Source organism: Euleptes europaea, chromosome 4 (assembly GCF_029931775.1).
Source record: "Euleptes europaea isolate rEulEur1 chromosome 4, rEulEur1.hap1, whole genome shotgun sequence".
In the NCBI taxonomy this organism is placed as follows: Eukaryota; Metazoa; Chordata; class Lepidosauria; order Squamata; family Sphaerodactylidae; genus Euleptes; species Euleptes europaea.
In genome coordinates this window covers 6846518-6861008 of record NC_079315.1, presented here as the reverse complement: position 1 = coordinate 6861008, position 14491 = coordinate 6846518, and the positions used below count along the sequence as shown (strand labels likewise).

The following is a 14491-nucleotide window of genomic DNA, read 5'->3' as shown; positions in this document are numbered from 1 at the left end:
GGAAATAGTTAACTGGTACTGTAATTTGCATTAAATAAAAAGTAGGTTAGCCTGGACATGAAATTTAAAATACAGAAGTGTGTGGTCTTTATTTCACGACGGTGGCCGTTTCTGTCCACTACGTTCTTTAAAAGTCTTTTCCTTCTACTGTTCCGGTTCACTTTTGTTCAAAAGCGCCCACCCTGCTCCCAAAATTGGACCTTTCAGCTATTAGAAAAATGCAGGAAAAGAGCATGTTTTTAAAAATAGCCTGTATTAATCTGTGATATTAATCCGTCTTCCGCCAAAAACCGTTTGTTTGGTGGAGAGATGCGGACTCCTAATTTGCCATGATCGTTAATAAAGGCGCCCCCTTTTTGCGGTTCACCTGCTAGATGTGCCGAGACATTTTCTAAAGTGCTTCGTTTACTTCAGCCCCTTATTTTGGTGGTGCTGTGAAGAGTTTGTCATAACCACGTCTTGTGGAGGCTGTTTTTCCAACGAATTGGCATGTTACCTGTCTCTGAGCTGGGGTTTTTTCCTGGTCCCGGATGATGTATGTATTAAACGTGATCGCTGTTCACACAAAACAAAATTTCTTTTTTGGGGCTAGATGACTGGCCGGAGCCGTTCTGTTACTCTCCTAAAAGGCTAAATGCCAGGTCATGTGACTACTGCTTCAATAAAAAAAAAATATATTGCAAAAAAAGGCTTCTTTTCATTTATTTGCAGTCATGAGGATGTGAACAAGATGCAATTCAACAAGGATAAGTGCAGAGTTTTACATCTGGGTAACAAAAATGAGGGACATGCATACTGGATGGGGGATACACTTCTGGGTAGCACTGTGTGTGAATAAGATCTTGGGGTATGGGTGGACTGTAAGTTAAATATGAGCAGCTAGTGTGATGCAGCGACAAAAAAGGCTAATGTGATATTAGGGTGCATCAACAGAGGCATATCATCCAAATTGCAAGATGTCATAGTCCCACTGTATGCTGCATTGGTTAGGCTGTACCTGGAGTCAGGTGCAGTTCTCGAGGCCTCCCTTCAAAAAGGATGTGGACAGAATGGAGAGGGTGCAGAGGAGAGCGATGAGGATGATCAGGGGCCTGGAGACCAAGTCCTACAAGGAAAGGCTGAGGGACTTGGGAATGTTTCGTCTGGAGAAGAGGAGGATGAGGAGGGAGATGATTGCTCTCTTGAAGTATTTGAAGGGCCGTCACTTAGAGGAGGACAGGGAGCTGGTCCTGTTGGCAGCAGAGGATAGGACTCGCAATAATGGGTTTAAATTGAGGGCGGAAAGGCTGGATATTACGGAAAATTTTTTTTTACAGTAAGAGTTGTTCGACAGTGGAATCAACTACCTAGGGAGGTGTTGATCGCCCCCTCACTGGCAGTCTTTAACCAGTGGCTGGACAAACACTTGTCAGGGATGCTCTAGGCTGATCCCGCATTGAGCAGGGGGGGTTGGACTAAATGGCCTGTATGGCCCCTTCCAGCTCTATGATTCTACGCACACCCCTCATTAACTGCTACCCTTGTTCTTTCCACCAAGAAGGGGGGGGAGTTCAGTGTTGCTGCAGCACGCAAGGCAAAAGGGGAAGGGGGCAGCTCCCTCCCACAGGGCCTCGGCAGTCCAAGGGATGCTGCTTGAAACAGAGAACTGTAGACGAGTGCAGTGTCCATTTCTGTAGGGCAGGGTTCCCCAACAACTTTTCTGGCGCCCACCGAATCTTTTTCGAAAGTGGGTGGGTCTTTCACCCAGCGGGGCTTCTGATTGGCCATTGGCAATCTGATTGGCTGTGCAGATTTTTAAGGAATTCTATGGCAGCAGTCGCCACAACAGCACCAGGATCCTTCCCCTCCCCACAACAGACACCCTGTGAGGTAGGTGGAGCTCAGAGAGCTGTGACTGGCCCAAGGTCACCCAGCTGGCTTTCTGTGGAGGAGTGGGGGAAACAAATCCAGTTCCCCGGATTAGCCTCCGCCGCTCACGTGGAGTAGCAGGGAATCAAACCCGGTTCTCTGGATCAGAGTCCACCGCTCCAAACCACCGCTCTTCACCACTACACCACGCTGGCTCTCCACCCTGTCCAGAGCGCCCCCCACGGTGGCTCATTTAATCTCTGCACGAGTCCCCAAGCAGCGGGTGGGCTGCTCCGTAAGTCCCAGAACCTGTCGCTGACGGAAACCAGTCCTGTCACATTGCTAGCGGTTGGCCTTTTATTTTTTCATGCACGCACACAAGCGATCGGCATCTTTTGAGCCACAAACCAAAGGGTGCTGGGAAGGGCGTGGCGCCTTCGTACGCGGCGAGGGGGCTCCCGGCCCTCAGCACCGTCTGCTTCCCATCCTGACTTCCGAGTGTTTTCACAGCTGGTTTGCTTCAAGCCTTCTTGCGGCACCTGGGTTTGTCCCACGCTGCCGCTCTTCTTCAGTGGGATTTTAAAAAATAAAACATACAAACCAGGCCTAGGAGTGCTTCCTTGCAGTGGCTGGAGATGTTTTCTCTTGCGCTGGTCTGGGAGGTGAGGAAGGAAGCGGCAGGGATGGGGTGGAAACTTTTTTGCGGGCTGTTGGTGTAGCCAAACGGGCTCGCGGGCTTTTCATAAAGGCCATTGACGCATGGGAGGTTTTTGCCTTGGATTTGCGGCTCTCTTGATGCACGTTTTCCCCGTCCGAATTCACAGAACTCTGCACAGGTGCTTATTGTTGAGTTCTGAGAATTCGGATGGGGAAAACGTGCGTCGAGAGAGCGCGAATCCAAGGCAAAACCTCCCGTGCATCAATGGCAGGAGTGTCCCTCTGTCTGCATGAGAAGCAGAGGGATAGAAAGGACACTTTTCCACTTGCCCTTCAATCACTGCCACATTCTCCGAGACCAAAGAATGCACTGTCTATGAGAGGGTCCCTTCTATTCCCCGGTTCCTCGCACAGTCCGAAGGTCACCTCAGGAAAAGCAAGCGGTGCAATCTCGAGCCTCGGACGGTGTTTTTGCAAATGGGGCCTGGCTCTCGGGAAGGAGGGTGGGTGGGAAGCAAACTTTGCCGTAGCGCACCTCATCTGCCCCCGCCTTCCTCACTGTCCGGGGGCAGTTAATGGTCGTGTGCGCAGTGTTCTCCTCGGTGTGGCGATTGCAGCTCAGATGTGGTGGCAGGTGGGTGGTCGGGCACCCCCGGAATGTCTCCAGGGCCGACTGCGGTGGGAGGGCTCGGCCCCTCGGCCAGAGTCTCTTCGCTCGCTGCCTCTCTGGGAAGCAGTGGCCTTATGGCTGTTGGCGTACTCCCGTGGATGATCTGATGGGCGGCGTGGATGTGTTTCCTTTGCGCCTGCCTCACTGGGTGAGAGAGAGAGAGAACTGAGGGGCCAGTGGTGGGAATATGGCTCCCAAGCCCCAGCCCCTTTCCCCCCCCCCACCCCAGTAGTTCCCTCAGTCAATCGCCAGGAGACAGACATGGACTTCCAGAGCAAAGCGCCAACCCTCCCTCTAGGGTTGCCAACCTCCAGGAACTAGCTGAAGATCTCCTGCTATTACAACTGCTCTCCAGCCGATAGAGATCAGTTCCCCTGGAGAAAATGGCTGCTTTGGCAATTGGACTCTATGGCATTGAAGTCCCTCCCCTCCCCAAACCCCACCCTCCTCAGGCTCCGCCCCAAAAACCTCCCATCGGTGGCTAAGAGGGGCCTGGCAACCCTACTGCTACTATTTCTGCTCCTCTTTGGGATGCCTCTCCCCACCCCACCCTTTGCCCCATAGAAGTGGTCTTGGCTGCCTTTCCAGATCCCACCAGCTCCAGCTAGGGTTGCCAACCTGCAGGTGGTGGCTGGAGATCTACCACTATTACAAATTATCTCTAGCCGATAGAGATCAGTTCCCCTGGAGAAAATGGCTGCTTTGGCAATTGGACTATGGCATTGAAGTCCCTCCCCAAACCCTGCCCTCCTCAGGCTCTGCCCCCAAAATCTCCCACCAGTGGCGTAGAGGGACCTGGCAACCCTACCTCCCTCAGCTAAGCCCTCTCACCGTGAAAACCAGGTACACCCTCAGGACCCAGACATGCTCCTGGAGGGAAAACCGGGGGGGGGGAGGGGTTGCTAGCTTCACTGCCCCCCCTCAATTTCAGCGCAATTTCTCCTTCTCTGCTGCTTGGGGCAGGGATGAAGCAATCTCCCATGCGGCAGGCACTTATACTGTGATTGTTTATCGCCAAGGCATTATGCTACTGAGTTTAAATGAAGGAACGCCTTGGTAACTTGGCCCTGTGAGGACATCTCAGGACCCAGGAGACTTGGTGGTTGGCTGCTAGGCCTGGCCTGGCCTCCACCCTTCTGAAGGGTAGTCTGGAGAAGAGCCACAGGGGCAGCCTGAGGTCTCTTGGGCCAAAGTTGATTTCACTTACTTATTTTAGAACAAACATGCCACATTTCCTTTTTTTAAAAATAGGCTCAGTGTGGCTCGCAAGCCTTATAGAAGAAGAAGAAGAAGAGTTGATTTTTCTATGACGACTTTCTCCACCACTTAAGGAAGACTCAAACCAGCTTATCATCACCTTCCCTTCCCCTCCCCACAACCGACAACCTGTGAGGTAGGTGGGGCTGAGAGAGCTGTGACCAGCCCAAGGTCACCCAGCCAGCTGCATGTGTAGGAGCGGGGAAACAAATCCAGTTCCCCAGATTAGCCTCCGCCACTCACGTGGAGGAGAGGGGAATCGAACCCGGTTCTCCGGATCAGACTCCACCGCTCCAAACCACCCCTCTTCACCACTACACCACGCGGGCTCTCACGCCAAGAAGAACAAAAAAACAGTAAACCAATCAAACTCTTTGCTGCTGAATCCCACGATTGCTTTGTTAATCTCTCTCAAAGGCAGATGTACCAGAGGAGGAGGTCCACCCATTTGCACTTACGTGGAAGAACCAGGGGGCTGGCTGCTGTAGCTGGAAAGCAGTAACACCTTTGCGAGGGTCAGCCACCACTTTCCCGAGGAAGAGCAGTCAATGGCATTAGACTTTATCTTCAAGCTCGTAAATAATCCCCCCAGTTGGCGCAGAAAAGGACTCTGCTCCAAAGGCTGCCAGGGGTGCACCGGACAGAGCAAAGTCCCACCGGGCCTTCCCGTGGAGAGAGTGCGGCAAGTGGTTACGATGTCTGTCGTCGTACAGACGTCCCGGGGATGAGGACAAACTGGCAAACATTTGCCGCCGGTTTGCCGCAAGGGACAACCCCCCCCCCCGCTCCGGTGGCTGGATGGCGGAGCCAGGCGTTCCGGGGAAAGAGCGTAGACGTTTCGGGAGGCGAACCGGATGCCTCACCTTTCTCCTTGATGGCCATTTTCTGCACTTCTGGGATTAGAAAGCGGTAAACCAGTTCGGCCACTATCTCCTCTGACTGCAGGCGGGTTTGGCTGCAAAGCAGAGCAGGAACATGAGAGGTTTTGTTAGAATCATAGAATCACGGAGTTCGAAGGGACCACCAGGGTCATCTAGTCCAACCCCCTGCACAATGCAGGAAATTCACAACTGCCTCCCCCCCACACACACAGTGACCCCCTACTCCATGCCCAGAAGATGGCCAAGATGCCCTCCCTCTCATGATCTGCCTAAGGTCACAGGATCAGCATTGCTGACAGATGGCCATCTAGCCTCTTCTTAAAAACCTCCAGGGAAGGAGAGCTCACCACCTCCCAAGGAAGCCTGTTCCACCGAGGAACCGCTCTGACTGTTACAAAGTTCTTCCTAATGTCTAGACAGAAACTCTTTTGATTTAATTTCAAGCCGTTGGTTCTGGTCCGACCTTCTTGGGCAACAGAAAACAACTCGGGACCCTCCTCTATATGACAGCCCTTCAAGTACCTGAGGATGGTTATCATATCCCCTCTCAGTCTTCTCATTTCCAGGCTAAACATACCCAGCTCCTTCAACCTTTCAACAGGGGGATGGGGGGCTGTGCAACCAAATTTTGGGCATGAGGAAGAAGGAAACTGCTTTGTGAAGGAGGAGGAGAAAAACAGAGTTTCACTTACCTGTAACTGTTGTTCATCTGATGGATCTTCTATGCAGTAACACATTGGGACTGCGCAGGCGCAGGCCAGCCACGGAAAAGAATTGTCAGCTTCTAGCAAATTCCAAAAGAGTGCTCCCCCTCCCCTCGGGGCATGCAATCTCCCTGCCCCCGAGTCACATGACCCAAGGAGGAGGGAGCACTCTTCCCTCCAGTTCTCCAACCTGCCGCCACGGAACCGTCCACCATACTAGCAGAAGGGTCCCACAGCGGGGAAGGAGGGAGGGAATGTGTTACTGCATAGAAGATCCATCAGATAAACAACAGTTACAGGTAAGTGAAACTCTGTTTTTCATCTGAATGGCTTCTATGCAGTCCCACATTGGGAGAGTAGCGAGCTCGCTTACCAGGACGGTGGGTGTGGGACAATCACCGAAAAAGGGACTGCAGTACCGCACGTCCCACTGCTGCATCCTTTGCTGAATCCACATCCACAGCATAGTGTTTCATGAACGTCGATGGAGTGGACCAGGTAGCAGCTCTGCAGATGTCCCGGATATCTACTCTTGACGAGAAGGCGATGGAAGCCGCATACGCCCTGGTAGAATGGGCCTTGATCATGGGAGGACATTCCTGATGAGCAATGTCGTAGGCCAACTTGATAGTACATGTAATCCATCTAGAGATGGTTTGAGGAGAGGCCCGCTGTCCTTTATGTTTTCCCCCAAAGCAGACAAAGAGGTTGTCTGCAGCCCTAAAGGATTTGGTACGGTCAATATAAAACAAGAGAGCCCGCCTAACATCAAGGGAATGAAGAGCCTTGTCAGCATCCGAAGACGGGTTAGGGGAAAAAACAGGAAGGACAATGTCCTGCGAAAGGTGAAAGGCAGAAACTACCTTAGGTAGAAAGGATAACTTTGTTCTCAGAACTACTCTGTTAGGGTGGAAGATAATGTACGGAGGGGAATGGGAAAGGGCCGACAAATCACTCACCCTCCTAGCTGAGGTGATAGCAACCAAAAATGCTGTTTTAAAAGAAAGTAGCGCCAAATTACAGGTGGCCAAAGGCTCAAAAGGAGCGTTCATAAGGCGGGAGAGCACCAAGGACAGGCTCCATTGGGGAACCGGCGGGACGGCGGGTGGATATAGATTGTTTAGACCAGGGGTCCTCAAACTACGGCCCGCTGCCGAATCCGGCACGTCAGGGTCCTGAACCCGGCCCCTTTAAAAGAGTGCAGCCGCAAGGTAATGCTGGGAGGAAGTGACCACCGGTCACTTCCTCCCAGCTCCCTACACACGGGAGGGAAGAGGGAAGAGAGACAAGCCGCGAGGATGCAGGTCCAGCCGCCCCCCTGCTCTGTGCCGCCCCGGGGCTGCTGGGCCGCCACTCCCGGTGGGCGGGATGCAGGCGGGCGCTTGCCAGGTGCTGCGGCGCCAGGTTGGGGCATGCCGGCAGCGGCGGCTGCTGCTGGGCGTGGGCGAGCACGGCGGCAGAGGGCCGGGCGGGCTGGGGTGCACTGCACAAGAGCTTCAGCTTCCGCCTGCGGCAGGGCCAGGAGCTGCCACGCTTGGGCTCGGGGCTCCTGCGCATGGCCGCACCTGCAGCGAGGGAGCCGCTGCTGCCGCCGCCTGCCTGCACACCTTCCCCAGCAAGCGCGACCTGCTCTGCCCGATGGCCCGGACGCCGGGCCCCAGCGGCAGGGTGGCCTCTAGTGACTGCTGGCCGGCCGGCTCCGGTTCCAGGAGTGCACCTCGCCCAAGGCCTTCGTCCTTGCCGAGCCCCGCGAAGCCCGCCGAGCGCCCCCCCCGGGGGGAAAACACTTTTCAGGTGAGGAAAGGCCTCGCCCTGCGGAGCTTTCCCCCTCTCGGCCTGTTGGGGGGGGGGAAACACTTTTCAGACTCCCGTTTCCAGCCCTCAACGTGCCTAGGGAGCAGTTTTGCGAGGAGGTGGGGTGGGCTGGAGCATTCGGATCTTTGAGGAGAGGGAGGGAGAGTTGTGTTCGTGCGCATGCATGCGGACTGTGTTTTGACGATGCTTCCTGGCGTGCCTTCACAACTGCCTTGCAGGGTTGGTTATATGGTTTCTGAAAAGGGAGCTGAAGTTGCAGGGGGAGACCGACTTGCCCAGAATCCTGAGGTGGAATTCACCCCCTCCCCTTGGTCTGAGTTCACACCCATCTTCAGATGCGAACCTCAGAGGGCAGCCTGTGTGCCCGCTTCCTGCTTGTCCCATGCCATGCCATGCCATGGGAGGCATCTGAAGGAACTCCTTTCTGTGCCAGTCCTGCCCCAGGCCCCTTGTGCCAGAAAGAGCGACCTCGCCCCCTCCTCCTACTCCAGGATCGGTGCCAGGGCAAAGGGGCCACCATGAGCAGCTTGTTGTTAACTGACTTCTCGCGGTCCTCAGGAACTCCCTGCCTTCTTTCTGGGAAAGCAGGATGGGGGGGGGGCAGCTGGTGTCTTGGACTGACCCCTTGGATAACCGCTCTGACCGCCATGCTGGGCCTGGGGGTTGCCCTCCTGGGGCAGGGGTAGAGCAAGCCGGAGGGTCGCGTTACGCCGCCTTCTCTGGGATGGTCCGTCAGAGTCAGCCTCGTCCACTCAGACTGGCAGCTGCTCTCTGGAGTCTCAGGCCTCAGAGGTCTTTCTTGTCACCTCCTCCCTGCCCTTTTAGCCAAAGATGCTGCCAGGGGTTAGCCCTGGGACCCTCAGCACGCCCAGCCGAAACTCCTCCGCTAAGCCTCTGCGGAGATTTCAGAGATTGGTATCTGAAGAAGGGAGCTGTAACTCACGAAAGCTCATTCCCTGCCAGAAATTCTGTTGGTCTCTCAGGTACTGCTGGATTTTTGCTCTTTTATAGGATTACAGAGATTTCAGGGTGGCGCCCCTGGTCCCCCTCAGTACTGCCTACTCAGGCTGGCGGTGGCTCTCCAGGGTCTTGGGCAGAGGTCTTCCACATCAAAGATTCAAAACACATTCAAAGATTCCACATTCAAAGATTCAAAACAGATAAAAGGAAGTATTTTTTCGCACAACGCATAGTTAAATGGTGGAACTCCCTGCCCCAGGATGTGATGATGGCTGCCAGCTTGGAGGGCTTTAAGAGGGGAGTGGACATATTCATGGAGGAGAGGGGTATTCATGGCTATTAGTTAGAATGGACTTGTATCACTTGCTATGACTAGCAGTGACAAATATGGAACCGGATATTGACCATCTCATTATCCAAAAGCAGGCCCATACTTCCCATTGAAATATTATAAGTTTATGTTGATTAAAATGATTCTTCATTTTAAATATTACATTGTTTCTCTTATTTTTTGTGCACTACAAATAAAATATGTGCAGTGTGAATAGGAATTTGTTCATATTTTTTTCAAACTATAGTCCGGCCCCCAACAGTGTTTGAGGGACAGTGAACTGGCCCCCTGCTTAAAAAGTTTGAGGACCCCTGGTTTAGACCCTTCAAAAACTTTTTGGAAAGGGGGTGAGAGAAGACTGAAAAGGAGTCAATCTCTGGGTGAAAAGCCGATACTGCGGCCAAGTGAACTTTGACAGATGAATTGGATAGGCCTTTATCTTTAAGGAACAGTAAATAATCAAAAATACTAGTTAAAGGGCAGGTAATAGGGGAAATGCCCTTGTCTAATGACCAATCAGAGAAACGTTTCCACTTGGAGTCGTAAGAACGACGAGTGGAGGCTTTGAGTGAATGGAGGAGTACTTTAGCTACCCTATCTGACCATAAGCCTGGGGCAGGATCCTCCAGGCAGCCAGTTGCAGGTTGGGAGGATAGTGGGAGGGGTCCTTCGGGAGAATTATGCAGTGTCCGCGTGCAAGTGACTTGAGCACTGCGAACCACGACCTTCTGGGCCAGAAAGGGGTTACAAGAATGGCGTCCGTGCCGTCTTGAATCATCTTGGCAATAACCCTCTGAACTAGAGGGAATAGGGGAAACAGATAAAAGAGGGTTCCCTTCCACGGAATTTGGAAAGCATCCCCCAATGAACCCGGGCTGACCCCCGTCCTGGAGTAAAACCTGGGGCATACTGCATTGGATTGTGTGGCAAAGAGGTCTACTCGAGGACGGCCCCACTGATGAAAAACATGTTCCAAACACTCGTTGTTCAGAGCGATCTCGTGCGATAGGTTTGGAAAACGACTTAGAGCATCGGCTAGTGTATTGCTCTTGCCCGCAATGTGAATTGCTAGGAGAGAAGCGTCGTGACGGCTGGCCCACTCCCAGATGTCGCTGGCTTCTTTGCAGAGCGAAACGGACCTTGTGCCGCCCTGTTTGTTTAGGTAATACAGAGCGGTGGAGCTGTCCGTAGTGATTTGAACGTGTTGACCCATCAGGTACCCTGCAAACGAAGACAGAGCGAGACGGATGGCACGAAGCTCAAGCACGTTAATGTGTAGCATAGACTCTGAAGGAGACCACCTCCCCTGAGCGGTGAGATGATCACAGTGAGCTCCCCAACCCACCAGGGAAGCGTCAGAAAAAAGAAATCTGTCTGGAGATTGCCTGAGGAAGGGGACCCCCGTCAGAACATTGGCGTCCGATGTCCACCATTGCAGGGAAGATAAAACGTATCTAGGGATGGACAGACGCTTATATTGTGGATCCACATTAATCCTAAAGGCTCTAAGGAACCAGTTTTGTAGTGGGCGCATCCTAAGTCGAGCAAACTCTACCACTGCCGTGGTAGAGGCCATAAGACCCAACAATTTTTGAATTCTGTGTGCAGTTTGGAACCTATGACGAACAAAGCTGTTCACCAGCTTCTTGATAGCAAATGCCCTGGATGGGGGAAGAAAAGCTCGAGCCAAAGGGGCATCCAGGTACGCCCCAATAAACGTTTGGGCCCTTGCAGGGGTTAAGTGGGACTTGTTAAAATTAACCAGTAGGCCTAAGTTATGAAGCGTTGAGAGAATCAAATCCATGTGAGTGGACAACTCGGATTGTGAGTGGGCTACCACTAACCAGTCATCGAGGTAAGGGAATATAACGCAACCTTGGAGAGCAAGGTGTGCAACCACAACGGCAAGACACTTAGTGAAGGTCCTAGGGGCGGTTGACAAACCGAACGGCAGCACATTATATTGGTAGCACCTTTCATTGTACCAAAAACGTAAATAACGACGGCAGTGGACGTGAATCGCTATGTGAAAATATGCGTCACGCAGATCCAACACTGCGAACCACATGTGGGCGTCGAGAAAAGGGAGCACCTCAGGTAATGTAAGCATACGAAACTTCCTGGTCTTGACAAACATGTTAAGGTCTTGCAAATCCAGGATAGGGCGCTTCCCTCCACCTTTCTTATCCACTAAGAAAAAATGGGAGTAGAATCCGTGATTAAGGTCTGAAGGAGGCACCTCAGAAATAGCTCCCTTAGAGAGTAGGGTATGGACCTCCTTAGAAAGGAGCTCAGAATCCGGAGAAACGGAACGACCAACGGGTCGGAAAGGAGGAAGAGTATCAAATTCAATAAAATAACCATATTTTATTATTTTAAGAACCCAAACGTCAGTAGTGATAAACGACCACTCGGGGAAAAACATTGACAACCGGTCATGAAAATTGACACCAACATCTAGTCATGTTTGCTTCGCCCTGGGGAAGGAACCAGGAGACCCCCTCTGACCCCTACGTGATCTGTTTCTGTTAGGGAACTTCTTGTCCTGCTGCGGGCGAGGAAAGGCCCGGCGGAAGGAGGGTTGATGAGGAGGGGCCTGGAATCTATATGGACGGGAGGTCTGAGAAGGTGGGCGGCCAAAATATCGCCTCTTATCAGGGGGCTGTCGAGTGATACCAAGGGATTTTGCGTTAGTTTTGTTCTTTTTAAGGCGATCTAAGAAGGTGTCAGTTTGGTCACTAAAGAGAACCGTCCCCTCGAATGGGAGGTCCTCTATACGTGCCTTGGTATCATGGGGCAGTGCGGATTGGCGCAACCACGCGTGTCTCCTAATAACTATAGCAGAGGCTATAGCTTTGCTTGACGAGTCCGTCACGTGACGGGCGGCAGCTAACTGTTGCCTCGCCAAAGACATCCCTTCAGATTGAACTGCAAGAGCAGACGGGCGGTGATCATCAGGGAGGAGAGCAATTTGGGGGGATATGCGGTCCCAAAGGGCGAACTGATATCTTGCCATCATGGCCATGAAATTCGAAATACGGACACTGACAGCAGTGGAGGAGTAAACCTTCCTGGCCAACGTATCCAACTTACGACCTTCTGGGTCTTTTGGGGAGGTGTGGGAGCCAGATCTGAACTTCCCAGGAAGGGCTTCTACTATGATTGAGTTGGTGGGGGGATGTTGATAAAGGAATTCCCCACCTTCCTTCCTTATTTTGTACAGATTCTCTATGCGCTTGGTGGAGGAAGGGACTGAGGCTGGCTTAGCCCAGTTGGCGTGCAGAATCTCTAAGAGAGTCTTTAGAATGGGGAAAACTGCGGGACCCACATCAGGGTTGTGTAATATATCCATTACATCGTCGATAGGGCCAGACTCTTCTGGTTTGATATCTATTTTGAGAGCCTTCGCCATGCGAATCAATTGCTCTGCATAGAGACGAGCATCCCCTGTAGGGGATAAGGGTTTAGAGTCCCCAACAGAGTCGTCAGGTGAAGGTATGGAGGTACGGGTGTCATCATCCTCATCCCCATCACGCAAAAGTGAAGGATCGTAATCAGGGTCATAGTCCGAGTCATAGTCGGTTCCCGGGGAAGCAGGGGACCTAGACAAGGAACGAGCCCGTTGAAGGACTGGCGACCTCGAATCAATCAAGGGCGTGGTGTACCGATGATGATGGGGCCGGCTTCGGTACGACGGACTCCGTCGATTCGAACAACTCCGCTGACGAGCAGAAGAGGACTTGTTGGTCAGGTGATCCCGAACCTTAAGGCTCCGCTGATCAGAACGACTCCGGTGAGCCGAACGACTCCGAGGGCCAGACAAACCCCGACGGTCGGAACGACTCCGATGACCAGAACGGCTCCGACGAGCGGAACGACTGCGATGACTGGAGCGGCTCCTATGGTCTGAGCGACCTCGATGGCTGCGATGGGACGAACGACTCCGACGGGATAAACGGCCCCGATAAGGAGAACGACTCCGGAGAATCGAGCGATTCCGACTAGGGGAGCGACTCCGGCGAGCCGAACGGCTCCGACGGGAACAGCTCCGACGGGAACAGCTCCGACGGGAACAGCTCCGACGGGAACGACTCCGGCGGCTGGATCCACTCCGGCGGGCAGAACGGTCCCGGCTCGGGGAACGTCTCCGGCCAACGGATGGACTCGGTGGTTCCTGATTGTCGCCTTCGGAGCGCGAGCGGGCAGCGCCATCTCGAGACTCTTGCGACTCCAGGGCAATTCCCCTATCCAAGGGTACTTGCGGCACGTCCTTATAAAGTTGAAGGAGGTGCTCCTTGAACTCCGTAGCGACCTCCTGGGCCCTGCTCGGATCTGGAGCCGAGGGGGTTGCCAGGGGACGAGGAGGGGAGTCCTCCACAGTGATGACCGGCTCAGAAGAACGCGTAATCGCTTCAGGCTGAGGATGGGGTCGATACGGCGTCAACGATAGTCGGCGACGGGAAGACCTCGGCGACTTCGAGGAGGAGCGGCGTCGACCGCCCTTCGAAGGATCCAAAGGGGACTTCGGCGTCTGGAAGGCGGGCGGTGCCTAGGGGACCTCGAGTGGGAAGCACGCTTTGACGAGCCGCGGCCGCGGCCATCTTGGGAGCCCGGAGCTATAAACTTCGCCAGGCGAAGGACAACTGAGGAGGGCTTCCTCGAAGTGGAAGCTCCGGTAGGTTTACCGACTGGGGCCCCATCGGAGGAGTTCGCCTTACCGGTGGGGTCAGATGGGTCCTCTTGCGGACGAAGGGACACCTTGTAGAGGTGGGAGATGAGGCGAGTCGAACGTTCCCTCAGAGCTTTAGCTGTGAGTTTACCACAGCTCTTGCAGGAAGAGGAAACGTGGCCTTCTCCCAAACACAGTATGCACTCCTTGTGAGGGTCAGATTTAGCAACCTTCGCCCCACAAGAAGAGCATTTCTTAAAAGGAGGAATCTTCTTAGACTCCATTGCTAGGAACGAAGCTAAGCACGTTCTCTCTCCGTGGCGGCAGAAAGAGAACTGGAGGGAAGAGTGCTCCCTCCTCCTTGGGTCATGTGACTCGGGGATGGGGAGATTGCATGCCCCGAGGGGAGGGGGAGCACTCTTTTGGAATTTGCTAGAAGCTGACAGTTCTTTTCCGTGGCTGGCCTGCGCCTGCGCAGTCCCAATGTGGGACTGCATAGAAGCCATTCAGATGAAGAGTAAGTTTTCATACCCTGCTTTTCTCTACCAAAAGAAGTTTCGAAGTGGATTACAAACTCCTTCCCCTCCCCTCCCCACATCAGGCACCTTGTGAGGCAGGTTGTTTGAGAGAGTTCTAAGAGAACTGTGACTGGCCCAAGGTCACCCAGCAGGCTTCATGTGGAGGAGTGGGGAAACCAAC

At 53.3% G+C, this 14491-nt stretch overlaps 1 protein-coding gene across 1 annotated transcript in view; it reads right to left on the bottom strand.

Annotated features, from left to right (window-relative positions):
* Positions 1-3077: 3077 nt before the first annotated feature.
* The window catches only part of CFAP91 (cilia and flagella associated protein 91), a 37701-nt gene continuing 26287 nt past the window's right edge, over positions 3078-14491 (bottom strand). The window contains exons 16-17 of the mRNA XM_056848363.1: positions 5296-5387; positions 3078-3319 (exon numbers count right to left, since the gene is read on the bottom strand). Of these exons, the coding sequence (XP_056704341.1) occupies positions 3078-3319; positions 5296-5387 (334 nt within the window). The remainder of the gene's footprint in view (positions 3320-5295; positions 5388-14491) is intronic.